This window comes from Mustela erminea, chromosome 16 (genome assembly GCF_009829155.1).
Source record: "Mustela erminea isolate mMusErm1 chromosome 16, mMusErm1.Pri, whole genome shotgun sequence".
In the NCBI taxonomy this organism is placed as follows: Eukaryota; Metazoa; Chordata; class Mammalia; order Carnivora; family Mustelidae; genus Mustela; species Mustela erminea.
The window spans coordinates 30,097,451-30,120,982 of NC_045629.1; the positions used below are offsets into that span (position 1 = coordinate 30,097,451).

At 33.6% G+C, this 23,532-nt stretch overlaps 1 protein-coding gene across 2 annotated transcripts in view; it reads left to right on the forward strand.

Annotated features, from left to right (window-relative positions):
• ZC2HC1A (zinc finger C2HC-type containing 1A) overlaps window positions 1-19,515 on the forward strand; it is a 47,411-nt gene extending 27,896 nt beyond the window's left edge. Inside the window, exons 8-10 of one of the 2 annotated variants that reach the window (XM_032315583.1) lie at window positions 5,752-5,868; window positions 9,582-9,689; window positions 16,945-19,515. In XM_032315583.1, coding sequence (XP_032171474.1) covers window positions 5,752-5,868; window positions 9,582-9,689; window positions 16,945-17,110 — 391 coding nt within the window. In that variant the 3' untranslated portion in view covers window positions 17,111-19,515. The remainder of the gene's footprint in view (window positions 1-5,751; window positions 5,869-9,581; window positions 9,690-16,944) is intronic. The other variant, XM_032315582.1, reaches the window with a different exon arrangement.
• Window positions 19,516-23,532: the final 4,017 nt, after the last annotated feature.

The following is a 23,532-nucleotide window of genomic DNA, read 5'->3' on the forward strand; positions in this document are numbered from 1 at the left end:
GCACTGCTTACAATGCCATAAAGATTTTAAATTTCTTGTGGTCTCACATCGTATTAAACTGTCAAACATAACTCTGTAGATTCCCAATTGTACATTTTATATATAGTCCTTATATGTTAGAAGAATGTTTCTAACTGCTATGAAGAGGCTTGGTGTTTGCTTATGGCTGATATATTACCATATTATCTGGAACATTACTATATTACTATATTAAATAGAACTGTTCATGGCTATCTATTTAGTGGCAGAGTTCATTTTTTTCTTTTCCTTTTAAGAATTATTGAGTGTATTGACTTGGTATTTATTATGTTGTTTTTTTCCCTCGCTAGATTGTAAGCTCTGGTAGCAAAGCTCTGTGTGTCTGCCTTGCTTACAGATATAACTATAAAATGTAGTATAATGTCTGGCATATAGACGCACAATAAATTTTTGGTGAATAAATGAAACAAATAATGAATTAACAAATTAAATCCTTCATTTGTCAACCTGTTGGCACATCAAAGAACCATGGTCCTGGTACTGGTGGGATAATTGAGAATTCTATGGCAATCATTATTTCTATGACTACATATCCTTCAGGACTGAGTAAAGGTGGAATTAAGACATCTGGTTAGCTATAGAAAGAAATGAAGATCCTTCTGAGATTAGTGAAATAGAGCCATTTCAGTAACTCGTGATTGTTTAAAGCCTTTTGTATATAATCTTTATTGTGGCCAGCTTTACTCATGCATACCAGTGATCTGTAATATTTAGCATATATTGAAATCACCCTGCAGAAAAATTTATCTTGGAAAAATTCTTGTTTGTTAGTTAACTTCTAGATAACCTGTGGGTCAACCAGTTTTATCACATTTTTTTAAAAGCAAAAAATTCCCTCAATGGAAAAATATTCTCTTATTGTAAAAGATGACTATCTTTAATCCTAGGGAATTTGAGAAGTATGGTGAAACACAAAGATTTTAAATAAACATTACCATATTTGAATTGTGTCAGCGAATTTATACAGTCATACCTTGAGATTTGTGTTTTCTTAGTGGTTAATTACCAACCAAAATGGACATTTTAGCTGATAATTTTCAGTAGTTAAAATATCAAATATCAAAGATTTACTTCTGTTCAGTTGCTATGAAAAACAAAAAAAAAAAAACGGGTTTTTTGTTGTCTTTCCCCAAACAGACATGAAAAAGTAGAGCAACAGAATGCATTCAAGAAGCATTTCTTAATAAATTGAATTTGATTTCTCATACTTGAATTATATTGACAACAATAAGAAACAAATATCTGGTTTTTAAGTACATTTTTGTATAAGTAGAAACAGGCTTTTCTCATAAGCCAGTCTTTTGATTTTGTGTGAGTTGAATTTGTGTGGAACATTGTTTAGATTTTTATAATCTTCTCTGTCATTTATTATTGATCTAGAAATGCCTAAAACAACCTAGAATTGTAGTGTGGCTTCTTACATGGATACCAGTGATTAAGGTTATTGGCTTTGCCATATGTATAAGATTTGATAAGTTTAGGATCAAAAGTAGAAGTGTGACACATTTTAAAACTTTAAATGCCCCAGAACATCATAACTATGTGTGTCTGTGAAGATACAAAATGCAAAATGGTAGATTTTTTTTCAATATTCTTTCAGAAGTCATCTTTTTATTATATCAGGGTTGTCACAGTCTTGTAAGACTGAGTGGTTTGCATGCTCCTGAGTAATTCACTCTTATGGTATCAACAATAAACAAGGACCTTCCCAAGGTCAATGTTTTTTTCAAATAAAACCTATTCCAGTAGGTTGATTTCATTACCAAGTATTTCTTAAAATGTGAATTCATTCTCAGCTATAAATATTTTGAAAGCTTGCTAAAGTATTATTTCTTTTTAGATACACTATTATATTGGGGCAGTTATACTCAACTACATATAGTCATTTTATATTAAAAAGTCTTGGTCAAAATTACAGTTCATCATCTATAAAATATATTAGTTTGACAGTAATATATATTTGTCTGGGATTACAAGATAACATTATTATCTATCAAGTTCTTTAATATATGGAAAACCTTTATTTTTAATTTTTTTAAAAGATTTTATTTATTTATTTGACAGACAGAGATCACAAGTAGGCAGAGAGGCAAACAGAGGCAGTGGGGGGAACACGGGCTCCCTGCTGAGCAGAGAGCCAATGCAGGGCTTGATCCCAGGACTCTGGGATCATGACCTGAGTCGAAGGCAGTGGCTTTAACCCACTGAGCCACCCAGGTGCCCCTATGGAAAACCTTTAAAAATCACTGATATCTTTTCAAAATCTTAAAGTACTGGCATCCTCTCATATATGGAATTTTATATTCTAGAGCAGTTGATCTTTTTGAACTATGACCTGAGAGCCAAAACTTGCCCAAGAACTGGTTTATTGGAATATGGCCACACCCAATTATTTATGTATTGTCTGTGATTGCTTTCATGTTACAGTGGCACAGATGAGTATTTGACAGAGATAGCATAGCCATTAAAGCTTAAAATATTTACTGTCTGACCCTTCACAAGAAAAGTTGGCATTCTCTATTTTAGAATAAGTAAATTATCATAGGAATTGGACATTTATAATTTGAAGTTATGGATTTTAAGGATTATTTAACAGTAGATATATATGTATATATATATGTATTTAAGTCATGTGAAGTATCTGGGAACTTTGTAGGTTAGTGGTCCATGGAACCAAAGGATTTTTTTTTTTTAAAGATTTTATTTCTGGGGTGCTCTGAGCCTGCGTGGCTCAGAGGGTTAAGCCTCTGCCTTCAGCTCAGGTCATGGTCCCAGGGTCCTGGGATTGAGCCCCACAACGGGCTCTCTGCTCAGTAAGGATCCTGCTTCTCCTTCTCTCTGCCTGCTACTCTGCCTATTTGTGATCTATCTCTCTGTAAAATAAAGAAATAAAATCTTAAAAAAAAAAGATTTTATTTCTTCATTTGACAGACGAAGATCACAAGCAGGCAGAGAGGCAGGCAGAGAGAGGGGGGAAAGCAGGCTCCCTGCTGAGCAGAGAGTCCGATGTGGGGCTCAATCCCAGGACCCTGAGTTCCTGAACTGAGCTGAAGACAGAGGCCTAACCCACTGAGCCACCCAGGCACCCCACCAAAGGATTTTTAAACTTTTTTTTATCCAACGCATTTCTGTGCTTGCATTAAAAGAATAGCAAGAAGTTAAAAATATACTTTGTTGTTGACTCTAACCAAATCTAGGTACCAATTTAAGGACATATCTTTGAATTTCATATGGGATTGAAATCATATTATGTATATCGAATTGCTTAGTCTGCACCAGATGTGTGCTATGTGGGTGTGCTTAGTGGACTTCACAATACCCTCTTATGTTTTCCTTAGCAGTGGCAAGACTGCATCTACTGCTGAATGGATTTATTTATTTCAGCCTAATTTCTTTCAGCCCTTGGGTATATAATCAACATTACCAAATTGAAACTTTTAAAAGAAAAATAGCATAGAATCACGCTAAAAACATTGGTATCGATAGTTCCATTGTGGATTACTGCCACGTTGAAATTATGTTCCTCAAACTTTGTGAATAATTTAAAAATACATAACAAAGTAGGCTTTTTGTTGTCTTTGCCCAAATTTATTAATTCTCAAAGTAACTCCAGATGTATAAATTCAGTGTTAACATCAGTAAAGGTAATATTTTTTCCTAACCTGAAACACCCAGTACACCTGAGGTCTGAACACAACATGAAATAGACACAGGCTTCCTGGTTCTTATACTCATTTTATTTCTTTCCTTAAGTCAGTTATTGATGATTTGCAAGACTAAGAAAGGCAAAGAAACTTCAACCAAGGATCAGTCTGTTGAAGCCTTCGAACATCTTTTTAAAACACCTTTTTAAAAGTTTACTACTTTTGCAAAGATTTTAATTTCTTCCCAAATAGCCCTTTGTCTTGTTGCTGCTTTGACTTAACTTTAGTCCTGTTGGAGATTGAGGAACCAAAATGAAGGGATTTGTTAGAAAAGGAGATGTGAGCAAGGAAGTGTTCATGCTCACTAAAATAAATATGAAGATGGTACTGAGAAATGGTTTGTCATATCTTAAGATGAGGGTTAGTTTAGGGGAAGATTTAAATACTTTCATGAACTAATAACTTTTAAATTTATATAATTACCCCAATGCAGATTATTATTGCATGGCAAAAAATATATATATGTAATCAAGGTTTATACATAAAAATATATTCAAATATATAAAATTTATATATAGATTTGTACAAAAATTATGTGTAGCTTATAAAATAAATACACCATATAAATTTTTACATAGTAAAAATATAATCTTGATTTTATTATTGAGACTTATGAATTTTGTTTTTGTTTGGTTATACCTTGATAACAACATAGAGTAACAGTAACAAACTATAGAAGAACGTAAGTGATTTGAACTTAAGAATAATATTTACTGACATTTAGCCTACGTAACATTTGAATTGTGTGTGTGTATATGTATATATAAATCACATATACATATACATAAGTAGATCATCTGAGTTGAATTTATAACACAGCAAATGGACAAGCACCACCATCTGCAAAGTATTAATAACAACTTTCATAATAAAATACCTGCTATGTATAGGATACCAAAAGAATATAAATATTAATAAAGTGTGTCCCTCTGTAGAGCCCTTTATAATCTAGAACAATGAACAGCTTCTTTTAGACACTAAATGACAAAATGCATTTACCACAGTGTCCCCAGAGTGTAGCATAGTGCCTGATACATAGTAGGTGCTCATGATTTGTAGGGTTAACGAGTAAGTGGAAGAGTGCATTGGAGCAAACAAGCATCCCTTAAAAAGAGTATCCTTTTTAAGTTAACAAGCAGTAATGTGTTATTCAGTAGTTGTTTAAGATAGTTCTCCTACCTTCCTAATTTAATTTTCACTGCTCCCTACAATGAGTGAATATTGGTTGGTAATATTACATAGGATTCAGTTATTTGGTTGATGTAAAACAATGACATCTCTACAAACCTGCAGTTATTCCTATTTTCCTCCAGGTGGAGCTCCTTTATACTTTTGGTTAAAAAAAAAGAGAACTTCAGATGGCTAGCAGGTCCACTTAACATTTCTACATGTGATTTTTCAGATTGCCAACCCTGTTTTTTCATACATCATGCTTTATATTCTCTGTACAAATTTCATAATCATTCTTTGTTATAAAATCAGATAGAGTTAAAGATATAAATATCATTTATTTGATTGCTTTATACTTGGAATTTTAAATGTAAGAAAAATTATAAAATAATAAGAAAAAGGAGAAAAGTACTATGAAATCAGGGAAGGAGAAAAATTAGGTTATTTGTGAACTCAAGGAATATCAGCTCAGTCTTACTTATCAGGATAGTAACTTCTAGTTCACTTCTAGGTTCACAAATTTTATTTGAAACAATTTTTGTCCTTCTTAAGTTTCTTTACTGCTTCCAATGCCCTGCTGTGTATAAATGTGGCGTTTGTTTGGGTGTTCATCACAACTGGCAGGGTGGCCAGGAGCGGCAGAATTGTCATATCTAATAGCGGACATTGTATGACATCCAAGGATTCTTTTTGACAGTCCTTAGCCTGGCAGTCCAGTAATTAAGAGCGTGGGGGGTAGATTTCTGATGAACCAGAATAATGTTTAAAAAAAATTTTTTTTAATATAAAGAAACAAACAGCAGTCTCCTTATGGGTACACCTTTATATATTTTAATAGTAAGATGGACAAGTTAGGCCCTCCACTTCGAACTGGAAGACATGTGCAAAGGTTGTATGACAGTGATACAAAATCAGACAGTGCCATCAAAAGACATGAGTTATTACCCATTTACAAGTAAGTATTTGTAACTCAGTTTGGTTAACCTTTTTCAGATATTTCCTTAAAGCCTTTGTATAATTGAATACTATAAACTTATACATTCCTATATTTAAAAAAATCTTATTTTAATCATTTTTAAGCCAAGAAGTGCTAAATAATCTTATAGGATTTAAAACACTATGTGTCAGATGAACATTTCTGTTGTTCTAAATAAAGCTGTTTTTAGCATACATTTATTTCTATTAAATTTTAACTTTTAGAGGGGTTGAAATATTAGTCACCTTCAATGATTGTTATCTTTATGAAGCTTTCTTTCAGGAGTATATATATATTTTTAAAGATTTATTTATTTGAGAGAGAGCACAGGGCACAGGGCACGAGGGGCAGAGGAAGAGGAAAAAAGACTCCCAAGCAGACCCCACCCTTGCATGAAGCCTGACGCAGGTCTTAATTCCATGAACCCAAGATCACCACCTACACTGGAATCAGGAGTCGAATGCTTAACTGACTGTGCCACACAGTCACCCCTTAGGAGTAATATGTTCAAATAGAAGAGTACAGGGGATATTATGCCATACATAATATGTAATATTGCTGTATTATTTTTTAGTTAGGATGATTAATTATAAAAAGGCAGAAAACAAAGAGATTTTAGAGAATATTCAGTCTAGGGATTTTCAGTCTTTTGGTTAAATTGCTACAAATTCCACATAAAATGGGGAAAAAGATATGACACTCTCCTCTGTACTGGCACAGAAAGCTGAAAACAGAGGTGAGTGGCAAGGGCAGTCACCTTGGAACTCTTCCATAGATGTCTAAAGGGTTTTCTAGATGGGGCTCTAATACCAACTCTGGCTCTCCCATTTTAAAATGATGAAATTTGAATCAGATAAATTACTTATTAAAGTTGAAAAATATATTATTAAACAGAGTTCACTTAGTTAACTTTTATTTTTATTTTTTTTAAGATTTTATTTATTTATTTGACAGATCGCAAGTAGGCAGAGAGGCAGGCAGAGAGAGGGGGAAGCAAGCTCCCTGCTGAGAAGAGAGCTCGATGTGGGGTCAGTCACAGGACTCTGGGATCATGACCCCAGCCAAAGGCAGAGGCTTTAACCCACTGAGCCACCCAGGCGCCCCTCTTAGTTAACTTTTAAACCAACTCCTACTACAGCATTGTCTTACCACATACGAAAAGAAGGATTAATTTAATTAAATAGAAAATAAAGTTGGGAGAAACCTTTAAAATATTAGCAGCACCCATGTGTTATTTTTAAGTAGTTCATGATAAATCATATGAGGAAGAATTTGTGCCCTGAGCCATTTTTCTTAGTACTGTTGTTGTTCTCTAGTCTCTCTGAAATGTGTTTCAAAGAAACACTGATTAACAATAAGGTGGAGTAAGTATAATTCCAAAATTAAACCTTCTTTTGTTATTTTTTGACCTAGAACAAGCTGACTGCAGGTACAGAATAAGGGTAGCATTTTTCAAACTCTGGACAGGAACAAAAAAGTGTTGACCATGTGAGATTATGTCAACATGTTTTAAGTACTAATCAAGACTGTTCTTCCCAATCTCTTAAGAATGGTTCCCTATGCTCAGATTCCACCTCTTAGAAACAGTTACTAAAAGTACATGATAGGTAGTTAAGAATGATGGTTACTGATGATAATCTTATTTCTCTAATTTTTCTCTTCTTTTTTTCTCCCCCTAGTTTTTATTTTCTAATTTTTTTAAGCGTTATTTTCTAATTTTTTGAATAACTTCATAGACATGGTGAGGTTATGTGTCTATATCCATAGGTATATTTGTATTATCTGTGTATCTCATGTACATATTAAATGAAGGTGATAGGATTTCTAACAAGGCTTTGTTCTAGAGCCAAAAAATAAAAAATGTGTCCTTTCTAGTTCTCTTACAATTCTCACTGGAGGAATTGCTATTGTTTGGCAGTGATTTTCTTAGAGATTGAATTCCTGAAAAGGTACTATAGCAGTTCAACTTCCTAGAGGGCTATTTAAGAGTAGAGTATATGTCATGGTTAGACTATCAGCAGGCATTTGAAGAGGGCCAGGGTAACCCAATCATTTACCAAGATGGTTCTAGTCAAAGTTTAGAAAAAATTTGAAGTAACTATTCAAAGCAGCCTCTCTTTGAACAACAGACAGCATTCCTATTGAATATAATAAGATTTGTAATATGACCCACCTAAATTCAGGTTCAAATACTGTAGCCTTGAAATAGCTTTGTAGCTTACATAATTTCTCTAATATGATTTTCTTCAATTTTAAAATGGGAATAATATCTTCTGAGATTGCTATGAAGATTAAACCAAGTAAAGTATTCATAGTACCTGGCATCATATTTGGCATTCAAAAAATAGATGTAGTTATTAACCTGTGTGTATTTTGGAGGTGGCTATGGAGGTGGCTATGTAGAATTTTCAGACTCTCCAGCTTTGCTTTATAAAGGGGAAAAATTTCAGCCATAGTTGAAGAACTTACAATCTAAAGGAGTTTTAAAAAGTATTCTGTTTGTTGCTATAACACAATATTGCATATCTCTGAAATGAAAAGATTTGACTAAATCTCTAAAGAGGAACTAGCTCTTTATTTACCATATGACCCCAAGTTCAGCAACATACTGGATGTCACCTTGGTTGTTACTTAACCACTCTTTGCCTCAGTTGCCTCATTTCTAAAATGGAGTTATTAATACTACTTAATCCATTGGATTATTATGAGGAGGAAGTAACTTTATATATGAAAGCTATTAGAAATCTGTACCAAATGTAGTAATAAGCAACATTTTGTCAATGTTGACTAGGAACAGTATCAATATCGATAATAGTAATAATAGTATCATCATCATCATCAACTATTCTAAATGTTTATATAAATTGCAGTTGGTATCCACAATTTCTTCTAAGGTAAGTGATGATAGTCATACTTTATAAATGGGGGAACTTGGATACAGGTTGGCCACTACCTCCATATTAGTCAGTAGCAATTGGGATTTGAATCCAGATTCATCTGAATCTCAAATCCTATACTTTTACCATTGTACCATCATTCAACCCTCTGAGCTTTCTTTGTTTCCTGAAATTTCATAAAGGGAATTAAGTGATAATCCAACCAGAAATCCTCTACTAGTAGCAGATAGCCCAGGCTGTATACTTGGTGAGATTAAGTCTTATAAGGGAAAATTATATTAACCCATTTATTTTAGTTGCTATTTCCAAAAACAGGCTTTCATAAATTGAAAATTATTAAAATGGTTAGCCTATGGTTTTTTTCTTGGATTTAACCATATCTCATAATATATAACATTATTTAACAGTTATTCATAGGCATTTAACAAGATACCTCTCTATTTTGAAGGAATTATAGATTTAAATTTTTAAAAACCTAATGCCTGTCAGGATTATTGACTTAAAATTTCATGTAAAGCATATGTGTGTACACACACGTATATATATATATATATATATATATATGGTTTTTTAAATTAATTTTATTTACAATCAAGTTAATGTTAGTAAATGCAAAATGCTTTGGTTTATCCTTTGTTTTAACTACTGTTGTTTTCAGATTTAAAATAATTCAGTTTTACTCTTTTGAATTCACCTTTCTACAGCTTCAAAATTAATCATGTAAATAAGCAATATAAGAAATAAATGCTTGCTATTCAATACCTTTTCATTATGCCATCTCTTTCTCTCTTCTAGAACTAACATCAAACCTCGGAATTCCACACCACCAAGTTTGGCAAGAAATCCTTCCTCAGGTGTGGTTACAAACAAAAGAAAAACATATACTGAGAGCTACATAGCCAGGTATGTTTAGTTCTGAGAGTCTATTAATTAAAATAAAAATGAATATACGTAGTCTTCTAAGGACCAAATACAAAATATGTATCAGGCTTTTAATAGAAAATCTGATTTTTCCTTTGCTATATGATTTATTTTCACTTTAAGCTGTACACTAAATAGTTTGGGCATAAATGATTTTTTTTCATAAATGATATTTTTCTAGACCTTGTATTATTATTGTCAATGCTTGGGAACAGTTTGTTCAGTTTTACTGCATTCATTTGTGTTCTATATCTTAATTTTAAGTGTAACATGATTATTTTTACCTCTGCAAATTGAGTAATAGACCCTTTAGACTGGCATTATAATTTTCAGCAGTATTTAAATTTATTTAAATTACCTGCTGAGCTTGTGATTATCCATGTACTTCCCTTTCTTATCTGTCACAGTATTTGTACATCTGACATTCGCTCTCTTTAAGTATAAAACAAATCATTCCAGTTATATCTATATATCTCTATATCTATATCTCCTTATTACAGAAAGTTTTAAGGCAGTATACAGAGATCCATGACCTACAGTGAGATAAAATATTATACAAAATTGAAAATATGAAAAGGAAAAATGAGAATTAAGAGCTAAAGGAAAAAGAAGGAATAACGTTAGTCCCAAAATATGTGTCATGAGATGCTGTATACAGGCTAGGTTTTGGCCATAAATTAGATCCAAATTTGTAGTGGCCAGAGTACAGGAATAGTTAGTTACATGATTCATGTTGTATTAAAAAAAATAATAATAATTTCTCTGTGAGAGCACACCTAGGTCTGAGACTTCAAAAATCTGCCTATGAATTCTCATGGAGTCACTGGATAATTTATTACGATTTTTATAATTTTATTTTATTTACTTTCAAGTAATTAACACATAGTATATTATTAGTCTCAGAGGTAGAGTTCATTGATTCATCAGTCTTATATAACACCCAGTACTCATTACATCCCATGCCCTCCTTACTGTCCCATCACCCAGTTAATTCATCTCCCTGCCCATCTCCCCTCCAGCAACCCTCAGTTTTTTTTCCTGTGTTCAAGAGTCTCTTATTGTTTGTCTCCCTCTCTCATTTCGTCTTGTTTTATTTTCCCCTCTCTTCCTCTATAAACCTTTGTTTTGTTTCTTAAATTCCACATATGAGTTCTTAAATTCCACATGAGTGAGATTATGTAGTTGACTTTCTCTGATTGACATATTTCACTTAGCAGTTCCATCCACGTCATTGCAAGTGGCAAGATTTCATTTTTTGATGGCTGAGTAATATTCCAATTTGTAACACACACACACACACACACACACACATACCCCACATCTTCTTTACCCATTCATTTGTGGACATCTGGTCTCTTTCCATAGTTCTCTCATGAACATTGCTGCTATAAACATTGGGATGTAGGTGTCTCTTCTGATCACTACTTTTGTGTCTTTGGGGTAAATCCCTGGTAGTGCAATTGCTGGGTCCTAGGGTAGCTTCTCTATTTTCAACTTTTTGAGGAACCTCCACAATATTTTCCAGAGTGGCTATACCAGCTTTCATTCCCACCAGCAGTGTGAGAGGGTTTCCCTTTCTCCTCATCCTCGCCAACATCTGTTTTTCCCTAACTTGTTAATTTTAGCCATCCTGACCAGTGTGAGGTGATATATCATTGTGGTTTTGGTTTGTATTTCTCTGATACTGAGTGATGGTAAGCATTTTTTCATGAGTCTGTTGGCCATCTGTATGTCTTCTTTGGTGAAATGTCTGTTTGTGTCTTCTGCCCATTTCTTGGTTGGATTATTTGTTTTTTGGGTGTTGAGTTTGGTAAGTTCTTTATAGATTTTGTATACTAGACCATTATCTGATAGGACATTTGCAAATATCTTCTCCCATTCTGTTGGCTATCTTTTGGTTTTGTTGACTGTTTCTTTTGTGCAGAAGCTTTTTATCTTCATGAAGTCCCAATAGTTCATTTTGCCTTTGTTTTCCTTGCCTTTGGAGATGTAAGAAGTTGCTGCAGCTGAGGTCAAAGAGGTCACTGCCTGTGTTTTCCTCTAGGATTTTAATGGATTCCTGTCTCACATTTAAGTCTTTCATCTATTTTTGAGTCTGCTTTTGTATGGTACAAGGAAATGGTCCAGTTTAATTCTCCTGCATATGGGTGTCCAATTTTCCTAAGAACATTTGTTGAAAAGACTGTCCTTTTTCCATTGGATATTTTTTTCCTACTTTGTCCAAGATTGGTTGACCATAGAGTTGAGGGTCCATTTCTGGGTTCTCTATTCTGTTCCATTGACCTATGTGTCTGTTTTTGTGCCAGTACCATATTGTCTCGATGATTACAGCTTTGTAATATAGCTTCAAGTCCGGAATTATGATGCCACCTACTTTGGTTTTCTTTTTCAACATTCCTCTGGCTATTTGGGGTTTTTTCTGGTTCCATACAAATTTGGGGATTATTTGTTCCAGTTCTATGAAAAAAGTTGATGGTATTTTGGTAGGGGTTGTACTAAATGTATAAATTTCTCTAGGTAGCTTAAACATCTTAATAATATTTGTTTTTCCAACCCATGAACATGGAATGTTTTTCCATTTCTTTGTGTCTTTCTCAGTTTCTTTCATGGTTAGGTTTATTCTTAGGGATCTTATGGGTTTTGGTGCAGTTGTAAGTGGGATCAATTCCTTAATTTCTCTTCCTTCTGTCTTATTGTTGGTGTACAGAAATGCAGCTGATTTCTGTCCATTGATTTTATATCCTGCCACTTCGTTGAATTATGTATGAGTTCTAGAAATTTTGGGGTGGAATCTTTAGGGTTTTCCACATGGAGTATCATGGCATTGTGAAGAGTAAGAGTTTGAAGAGTCACTGGATAATATAACAGATAACTTTTTTCCTCTGGTTTTATTGAGAAGTAATTATCATACATCAATGTATAAGTTTAAGGCCTACAGCATGATGATTTGATTTACATATATTATGAAATGATTACCATAGTAAGTTTGGGTAACACCCATCTTCTCATACAGATATAATAAAAAGAAGGAAAAAGGTAAAAAAAAAATTTCTCCATTGAGAACTTTTAGAATTTACTCTCTTAGCAATGTCCCTATCACATAGCAGCATTAGCTATAGTCATTATGTTGTATATTACATCCCTTGTACCTGGTTTATCTCCTAATTGGAAGTTTATACCTTTTGACCACCTTCCACCAATTCACCTTCCCCATTCAATGGATAACTTCTTAATTAAAATCTCTACTATAAGTATGACAATGCATTTCATAAGATGTTTTTTTAAGATGCCCTCAATACAGGCCTATAACATGATATCCTATGATTCACCAAAATTTGCTGTGATATATATGTGCTATATGTAACTATATATGTTGTCTGCTTTCGTTATAAGTATAAAACATATACAGCTATCCATTATTCAGATTTAATCCAGGGATAGATTTTTAAATATTCAGGGTTTTAGCTGTCAGTCTTGGTTGTTGCCCTTCAGAAAGAAGCACCTGTGGAACTTTCTAAAAATGAACATGTCCATGTCCTTCCCAGAGAGATTTTGATTTCTTTGGTTTGGATTTTAAAATTTTTTTTTTAAAGATTTTATTTATTTGACAGAGATCACAAGTAGGCAGAGAGGCAAGCAGAGAGAGAGAGAGGAGGAAGCAGAGAGCCCAATGTGGGGCTCGATCCCAGAACCCTGAGATCATGACCTGAGCTGAAGGCAGAGGCTTAACCCACTGAGCCACCCAGGCGCCCCTGGATTTTTAAAATTTTAAGAGTAATGATTATGCATAACAAAGGATGAGAACCATAAAGGAATAGGTGAAATGCTACCTTTGCAGATAGATTCTTTCATAAATACTGTTTGTTTCACCTAAGGCTTTGATACATTTTAAATATTAAAGAAGTGAACTTAATGTTTCTTGGGCTCCCAAAGCTGGCTTGCTGTGTTGTTGTATATCTGGAGCCTTGTGTTTTGAATCCATGCTGAATGTAGGATTAACATCTCTCATAAAATGGGAAACTTAATAAATACATGTGCTTAAATAAAAAATTCATCTTATCTTTCTAAAGAGGTAGACAAATAAAGTGACAACAGGCAGGGGCAAAAATCCCATTAAAAATGAGTTTGAATTCTTTTTTGTTTTCTTTTATTTCTTTCTTTTTAAATGGTTAATATGTGATAGTAAGCCCTGAACCTTGTTCACTTGACTTACTACACTACCCAGATAGAATAATTATAACCACAACAGATGAAGAAATTTCACAGATTTCTTTTTCTGGAAGTGTGTTAGGCTACATTTTCTGGATAGTCCTTCCACCGAAAACACCTAGAAATGTTACACAAAATGGGGCAAATATCCTTCTGAATGTGTAGCTTAGCTCTCAGAAAAGTAAGAGAAAGTTCCACAGGTAAGTAAATAAAGGAAACCAGAGGTCAGCTTGGTAAATTAACTCTGACATTGCACTTACATTTGAGATTTTGACTGATCTTGCCTACTTAAATTCTTTTTTTTTTTTTTAAAGATTTTATTTATTTATTTGTCAGAGAGCGAGCGAGAGCGAGCACAGGCAGACAGAGTGGAAGGCAGAGTCAGAGGGAGAAGCAGGCTCCCTGCGGAGCAAGGAGCCCGATGTGGGACTCGATCCCAGGATGCTGGGATCATGACCTGAGCCGAAGGCAGCTGCTTAACCAACTGAGCCACCCAGGCGTCCCCTACTTAAATTCTTGAATTTTAGTGTCATTTTGGGAGAGAGGACAGTGATTTCTTAGACTTGCACAAAGTGGAGATTTAGAAACTCAGCTTTCCCTTCCCGTCTCCTCATGCCCCTTCCCCTAAAGCAGGGCTCTTGAAATGTCCATTAAGAGGTTGTCTTAGGCTCAGCTAGAGGTAATCACATGGTAAAATATGACATTAGGATTATTTATAGGAAATAGGAAATGCAGTAGGCAGTGTCTAGTGTTACTCTTTCCTGGGAGCCCTTGCCCAAGTCCTGGAGCTGGTTTTCTTTGGCTGTCCAAGTGACAGCTTAGGTATGAGAGAACAAGATCTTAACAGATGTGTGTAGGATCAGTTTAATTGGAAATTCTGTGTCCCCAAAGGGAACCAGTTTCTCTTGTAACAGCCCTGTATACATAGCTTTCAGGTTGTCTTGAGGGATGTCTAATTTCTGTGGATTGCGTGTAAGTACTGTTGCCTAGAAACACAGCTGGCATTCCACCTTTTGAAAGGTTTTCATTAAAGAAAGCTAGGAAGTTATCCCCATGTTAGATATGACCAAAGAACCAGAAAAAGAGTTCTCTTTATGTTGTACTATATATATTAAAATAGAAATGATTATAACTGATATTCTTGTGACATTTCTGCTTTTTAAAGAAAATGCTTCTTAAATGTCACCATTGAACATGAGGACTGATATAGGATTCTATAATCTACATTTTATCAGTGACATTCCTTTTTATTCCTGATTTTCTAAATGTTTTTTTAAAATAAAAAATAGGTGGTGAATGTTATTGGATATTATATATATATGTATGCATATATGTAAAATCAATATTTTTAAATCCCTGAATCTGTTTATGTGATAAATTATATTAATAGACTTCCTAATGTTAAATCAGTATTATTTTCTGGAATAAATCTGAAGTGTCTTGAATTGCATATGTTTGTAGATTGTGCTTGCTAAAATTCTTGGAGATTTACATGCATTTCCAAGTTAATAGTTGTTGATTATAATTTTATATTCTCTTAGTCTGAATATAATGGTTTTACTGACCTTCGAAAAGAAATTGCGGAATGTTGTTTTTCAACCCCCTCTGCTGGAAAAGCTTAGTAGGAAACTTACCATGATTTTTTCTTAGTATTTTATTTATTTATTTAATAGAGTGTGAGAGAGAGAGAAGGCATGAGTGGGGGAGAGGGGCAGAAGGTGAGGGAGAAGCAGATTCCCTGCTGAACAGGGCTCTATTCCAGGGTCCTGGGATCATGACCTGAGCTGAAGGCAGACATTTAACAGACTGAGCCACTCAGGTGCCCCTAGAACTTGCCACGTAAAATTACTATGAGTCCACTGTGTGTGTGTGTGTGCGCGCGCGCGCGCGCGTGTGTGCGTGTGCACACACGCCTGCGCATGCTCACTGATGAGGAGGTATGTTAATTACTGATTAACTGATGAGAGGTATGTTAATTACTGATTCAGTCACTTTAATGATTCTGTCTATTTAGTGTTATAGTTGGTTTGAAATCAATTTTCATAAGATATTTTTCTACCTATAAGATATTTTCTATCTATATCTATAGTTCTATCCTTTCATTCTGAGTATTTATTCCTTTTTTGTTGATCAGTCTTGAAAGTTTACTTTATCATTTTAAAAGGACCAAATATTTTACTTTATCTATCTTCTTTATATGTTACTCATTCATTCATTTACTCAATAAAAGTATTTACTGAGAGATGAGTTTATATCAGGTACTTCTCTTGATCCTAGACTTAGAGCAGTAACAAAATAGATAAAGATCCCTGCACTTGGGGAACTCACAGTCTTATGGAGAAGACAAGATGTAACAAAAATGACATATATTGCATGTTGGGTGGAAAACAATAAAGCAAAAGGGGACACAGTTTAGAGTGGCAGTGAGTGTCCAGAGCCATGAGGATTGCAGTACAGGGGATGCAGGATGAAAGAATTTGAGTGTGTATAACCAAATTAGACCAAAGGACCTAACAAGATTCAACCTGAGTAATGATGAGAATTCAAGTGAAAAGACTCCATGGATACAGTGAAAATAACATCACACATTGGGAGAAGTTTTATATACATATATAGTTTTATGATAGATGTAATAATATATACATATTTATTAAATTATATATTTGGAAGAAAGATGTCTGTCTTTCCTCAGGGCAAGGTTCCAGTTTTTTTAGTGATAGTTTTACAGAAGGGACAGTATAAATTTCCATTCTATTCCCATTGTAGTATATGCCTAATACATTGAACAGATGGAAAGTGTGGTGGTATTTGCTCATGAAAAATTCTCATAAACAGGGACAAATATAATGCCAAAGAAAATATTTAGTATTTCATTATTAACTAAAAGGGGTTTTAAAATTTGAACTAGAAAAAATATTAAAACTAAGCAAGCTTTTACTTATACTTAGTATTAAGTACTGTTTTCTAAGGGTTATGAAAACTGCTGACAAGAACTTGTGTTTCCACTTTTCTTCCTGTACTCCTTCAGGCCGGATGGAGACTATGTATCTTCACTTAATGGCGGAAACAGTAAAGTCATGGAAGGAAATTCAGCAGGACACTTACCAAAATTCTGCCATGAGTGTGGGACTAAATACCCTGTAGAATGGGCAAAGTTTTGCTGTGAATGTGGCATTCGAAGAATGGTTCTGTGAATAGAGAGCCCCAAAAAAGCTAAGTCCAGAATTTTACGACTGTTGCTGCTTGGACAGCTAGAGCACTTCCTTTAGAGATTTTATGCTAAAATTATTCAAAATACTTTTTTCAGCAATTTTTGGAGCATAATTCTTTGGCTGTGAAATGTGTGTGTATATATATGAATGTGTACATATACTGTATATAATAAATACCTGATACCCCAAACTGTGCCATTCAAGGAAATAGTCACTCATCTGTCAGAGAATAATTTCAAGTGGAAACATTAACTTAGGTATTACTTTTCTTTTACAGTTGTTGAAGCACATTAAGCATACCTTCACAAAATCAAATGCTAGTGCTCAGCCCTTCAAGCTTTAGGATGATCGTTACTTTGAGGAAAAGTCAGAACAAACATTTTTATTATTGGTGCCTATTTTCACGTAGTATAAGATTGGATGCTTGGAATTTTGCAAACGAAGAGAGTATTTTCAGTTGCAGTTAGTTATGTAAGGTCATTTTCCTGTAGGGCTGTTTTACAGTTAATTTTATAAATATTTTAAAAAGAGAGGAATTCAACCTCTACAGGTCTATGTTGTCCTTTACTCGATATATCATTAATTATATAATTTAGAGATCTTTATTTATTCTTTAAAATGTAATTATGCAATTTCCTTTTCAGAGACACAAGACTAAAAAATATAAATGTATTTTATTCTAGTTATAACTTAATGACTTTTTTTTCTCTGTGTGTTAGTTGAATAGTTCAACTATTTCTGTTTCTATTGTGTCTCCATATTTCACTTTTTTCTTTTTCATTACCTCATGTCTGAGGAGTTTTAGTTAACTACTTCCTTATTTTTGCAAAGTTTGAAAATAATTATTTAATGTAAGAGGCACAAGATTCTTGCAAAATTCTACATGTTAATTTCTGTGTCTGAATTTAGAAATTATTTTAATGGATTTCAAAGCAAACCACCTGACCCTAATAAATAATTTGGGTAATTAATCATTACTGCAGGGCATGCAGGTAAAAAGTATTATTTTTTGATTTCCCTTGAAATATAGTTAGATGTAGTGATGAGTTGGCTAGGGTCTAATTTTTCCTACTTATATTTTCTGTTTAGTGTTTAATATTGAAATACCATTCACATCACAGTAAAAAAAAAAACAACACTGAAAATGTACTGCTTTAATGCACAGCTGACTTATGTAATAAACATTCACAAAAACTTAATTATACTTTAACTTTGGCTAAAATACAGCTTTTAATTGTTGTCACTTTCAATGTAACAGTATTTAGTAGTAGATTCTTTGATTGCCTGTGCAGCCCAGGTTTAATAATTCCTTAGTAATTTCTGTTGAATGGAAAGAAAACAGCTTTGATCTTATAAAGGTGTAAGCAAATCTTCTATAGGCCATTTCTAATTTCTCATTTATGATTATGATCAACTGTGTAAGGGTTAATGTAGAAATTTGTGGCTTTTAATTTTCTCTGAAATTTATTTATGCTTATACTTTATAATTGTATTCATTAGTGTTTTTGGTTTTGGTTGTTGTTGTTATTGTTTTCCATTCAGGCAAGGGATGTAAACTTTGAGGTAATAGGAATTGTCATTTTATGTATCTTATAGTTTCTTTCCTGACTTTTCATTAACTTTTTTAAACTGATTGTCTTTTTCAGTCATCTAAAAAAAAGAGTCCATTAGACTCTTTTTAGATTAAACTTTAATTAATTTAGGAGAATAATGTACATAAATTAGATTTTCATTTCAGTGATATATGTTATTCTGTCCTGTTATAAATCATCAAAGAACTTTCAATTTTGTTTTCCCTGGAACTAAGCATTATTTTTTGTTTTCCTAGTTTGTTTTTGTTTTTTTTTAAGACCATATAATTTTTACCCAAGGAAGGAGTAGGTAAATGAGCTCAAAGTGGCACATGTTTGTTTCTCACAGAATTTTGCAGTAGCCAGTAAATGTTATAATGTACTACATGGAAAATGAGTTGGTAAAAAATCATCCAATTCTAGAACCCAGAGATTATTATAAACAGTAAGTAGGTGAAGTACACTTATGAATTATGAAACATGTTGTGACTGTATTTAAATGCATTTTTGTATTACTTACACATATTATTCTCACATTGATTTGTTGTGCAGTAGTTCAGTTTTTAAGAAATTTTCCTAGATCTATGCATCATTTACTTTTTTATTTATTTTCACAAGTATTTGCAGTGTGGTAGAATTAAAAAAAATGATTGTAAGCTTAAATTAAAAATGTAAAAATTGCTTATATATTATTCTGAAAGTCATTAGCTTGAAAAATAAGATTATTATGGTTGCTGTTGTCTCTTGTCCACTCTGTTTTTTATTAAAAATACTGTCTTCATTTTTGAACCAATTCAATAAATACAGAAAGCAAAAAACAAAAAAAAATTTCAGTTGGTCTTTATTGACGTCTTAGCTTTTAACCAGACATAGGTAGTAGAAAGATAAGAGTACACTGAAATCTGAAGAAAATATTCCAAGTCAAAATTCAGATTCTTTTAATGAGATAGTAGCTTTTCATTGGCAGGTTTTTTGTGCCATCAGCTTTTGAAGAAATTGCTATTATTTTGTAGAATTGAAGTGTTTTATGGCATCTAAGTATTACAAATAGTGTTTCATTACAAGATTTCTAAGACAGAAAAATTTTCTTTATTCTAGTAAAATATAGCAGTTAAAAACATTAGTGAAGTCAAGGTTAATAGGAAACATTGTGGATATTTCTAGTCAGGTAATATACAGTTTAATGGCAAACAGTACTGGTTTGTGATCAATACTTAGTGATTTAGATGATCATATTTAAAATTTTAAACAGTAGTTGTCTCTAGTAAAAATACAATCAAATTAGACACATTTGGTTTGTATTCAGTCTTCCCTGGGCTAGAGGCGAATACTTTTACCATGAATAGAAGCTCAGGGAATGAAAAATAATAGAAGAGATACATAATTACAAAGAAATCTTGTGTCTTTATTTGCATTGCAGGTATATATGTATTTTATATACTGGATGTATTTTTAGTACTAAGATAGATTAACTTTTCCTGACTATATTATTGAATAGAGCAGTGGAAAAATCATTAAAACTGATTTAATGATAGCCACACTTTCATTTAGAAATTTTTGAGATTACTACTGTCAGAATACTCATAGATAATATTGCCTGGTTTTATGTGAACTGCTTTTTGCCACTAGAGGGTGCTTTTAGATAATTTAATATTGCCAGCTTCCAATTCTTATTTTAAAGGCCTCTCAGCAATATAGGTATGAGATAGATATCATGCTGTTACAGATATTTATAAAAGACAGTTTTTATTTTGTTGTGATTTTAGTAATTCATATGTTGATTTTTTTAAAAAAAAGATTTTATTGATTTATTTGAACAGAGAGAGAGAGATCACAAGTAGGCAGAGAGGCAGGCAGAGAGAGAAGGGAAGCAGGCTCCCTGCGGAGCAGGGAGCCCAATGTGGGGCTCTATCCCAGGATCCTGAGATCATGACCTGAGCTGAAGGCAGAGGCTTTAACCCACTGAGCCACCCAGGCGCCCCTCATATGTTGATTTTTAAGAATCTTAGTCTAGGAGTTCCTGGGTTGTTCAGTAGTTAGGCGTCTGCTTTCGGCTCAGGTCATGATACCAGGGTCCTGGGATTGAGCCCTGTATCAGGCTCCCTGCTCATCCGGAAGCCTGTTTCTCCCTCTCCCACTCCCCCTGCTTGTGTTCCCTCTCTTGCTGTCTCTCTCTCTCTGTGTCAAGTAAATAACAAAGATCTTAAAAAAAACCCTTAGCTCATTTTGGGTAGCAGGGTGATAGTAATTAATAGAAATGTTTAATATTTCCCCTCATAATATTTTGTTAGCCAATTTGTGCATCTCAAACATATTTCTCAAATATTACCAGAATACTCCTTGTACTATCACTTTAGTATTTCATCTTAGTTGCACATTTCCTTTTAAGATAATTTTTTCAATCATTTAACCCAACTTAATGATATCAAATATAGGAGAGTGACATCTACTTATTATTTTTTTATTATTTTATTTTAATTCCATTTATTTAACATACAATGTTATATTAGTTTCAGGTGTACAATATAGGGAGGGATCCAATACTTATATCCATCACCCAGTGCTCATCACAAGCGCACTCCTTAATCCCCGTCACTTGTTTCATCCATCCCCCATCCCCCACACCTTCCCTCTAAAAACTGTCAGTTCTTTATAGTTAAGAGTCTGTTTCTTGATTTGTCTCTCTCTCTTTCTCTTTCTTCCCCTTTGTTCATTTGTTTAATTTCTTAAATTCCCCATACAAGTGAAATCCTATGGTACTCGTCTTTCTCTGACTGACTTATTTTGCTGATCATTGTACTTCATGCATGTTGTTGCAAATGAAAAGATTGAGAGTGACATCTATTTAAATAAGTAAGTTGTTAGACCAACTAATATGAGATACACAAAACTAAAACTTTAACTTATACTTACTTGACACTTTAAAACTTTATACTTACAATATTAAAAAGACTTTACATGTTCTTCATTCTCTGATATGCTAGGGATCGAGAGCAATAAATAAGATGTGATTAAGTTCTTGCTGTAAAGTTGATGTAACTTACTGGGAGAAGCTGATATATACACAGACAATTACAACTTAGGACAAAAAGGAGGATTTGTACCAACAAAATACCGCTGAAATGTTGAAGGTAGATCTTCTTATCACACGTTACACAGCTGCTTTTTTTTTTCCCTGCTTTTTTTCTTCTCATCCCTGTCCCAGTGCTTAGGAGGAAGCCTGGGAGAATGGGAGTGAGAGCTGCGCTTTTTGCACCTTGCTGGGGAAAAGGCAAGGGTAGTAGAAAGGGTGTGTGTGCAATGGGGTCCATTGGAATGTAAAGTGTGAACTACTTGGGACTGTCCTGAGGATTGAGGAAAAATGATGCTGAGTAAAAATTACTAATTCCACCTGTTCATCTCACTTCATATAACTCTCCACTCTCCTTGTCCTTTTTCTCTCTGCTCAAATACTTGTTTCTAAGCCTATTTTGAATTTGTACAGATAAGGTTGGAGATTGCCATTAGTTCTGAGTAGTGGTGCATATGCTTAACAATGAAATGCTGATCTTCATTCATCAAATCAACAATCTTAAATTATATTAAAACTGAAAACTGTTATAGTTAGTGCACCTTATCCACTAATGGTGGAAATAAAAATTGATAATACTTTTTGAAAAGTTGACTAATTTTATTTTAAAAGCCTTTAAAATAGTCATGCCTCATAACTTAGTAATTTTGTTTCCAAGGTACATACTGTTTCTTGAGAAAGTAATCTGAAGTACAGAAAAATACTTATGCAGACCATGTTTAATAGGACTGTTATTTGCTGTGATAAAAATGAAACCATTTGGCTGACCTATAAACACAGAGAACACACTGATAGTTGCCAGAGGGGAGGGGAGTAGGGGGATGGGCAAAATGGGGAAAGGGGAGTGGGAGATTTAGGCCTCCAGTTAGGAAATCAGTAAGTCACGGGAATATAAGGTACAGCATATGGAATATAGTCAGTGATGTTGTGTTGCACGGTAACAGACAGTAGCTACACTTGCGTGAACATAGCATAATGGATAGAGAAGTTGAATCACTATGTTGTACACCTAAAACTAATGGAATATTGTGTGTCACCGTATGTAAATGAAAAATAATAATAATAAAAGGCCAATTGAAATCACAAAATTTCATTTAGTAAGTTAATGACTAAACTGCTTATTTTAAAAGTTTTTATTTATTTATTTGACTGAGAGAGAAATTACAAGTAGGCTGAGAGGCAGACAGAGAGAGGAGGAAGCAGACTCCCTGCTAAGCAGAGAGCCTGATGGAGGGGCTAGATCCCAGGACCCTGAGATCATGACCTGAGCCGAAGGCAGAGACCCAACCCACTGAGCCACCCAGGCGCATAAAAGGCCAATTGAAATCACAAAAACATTTAGTAAGTTAATAACTAAAGTGCTTTTAAATAATTTTTAATGGTATAACAAGGTTCTGTTTTATCACTAAGACAACTAGTCTAATACATATGTAAAGAATGGCACAGATAAAGTCTCGCAATATATTCCTCAGTATATTATATTTTTTCTACTAGAAGGATATTTTATTTTATATTTTCTTTATATTTTATACTATCAATTTTTAAATGAATATATAATAATCTTTAAGAAAGAGAGGGTTTATTTCCAAAATCACTTGCATGTAGTAGTAGTAGCAGTAGTTTGTTTAAAATCACTTAACTCATCTTCAGTTATTTTGTAGCTAGGTATAACTTTAATGAGATTATTTTTCCTGAATTTCATGCAAAGGATATTCTAATATAGTTCCTTCCCCCTTCCTAATTGCTTATTACATATATGATTT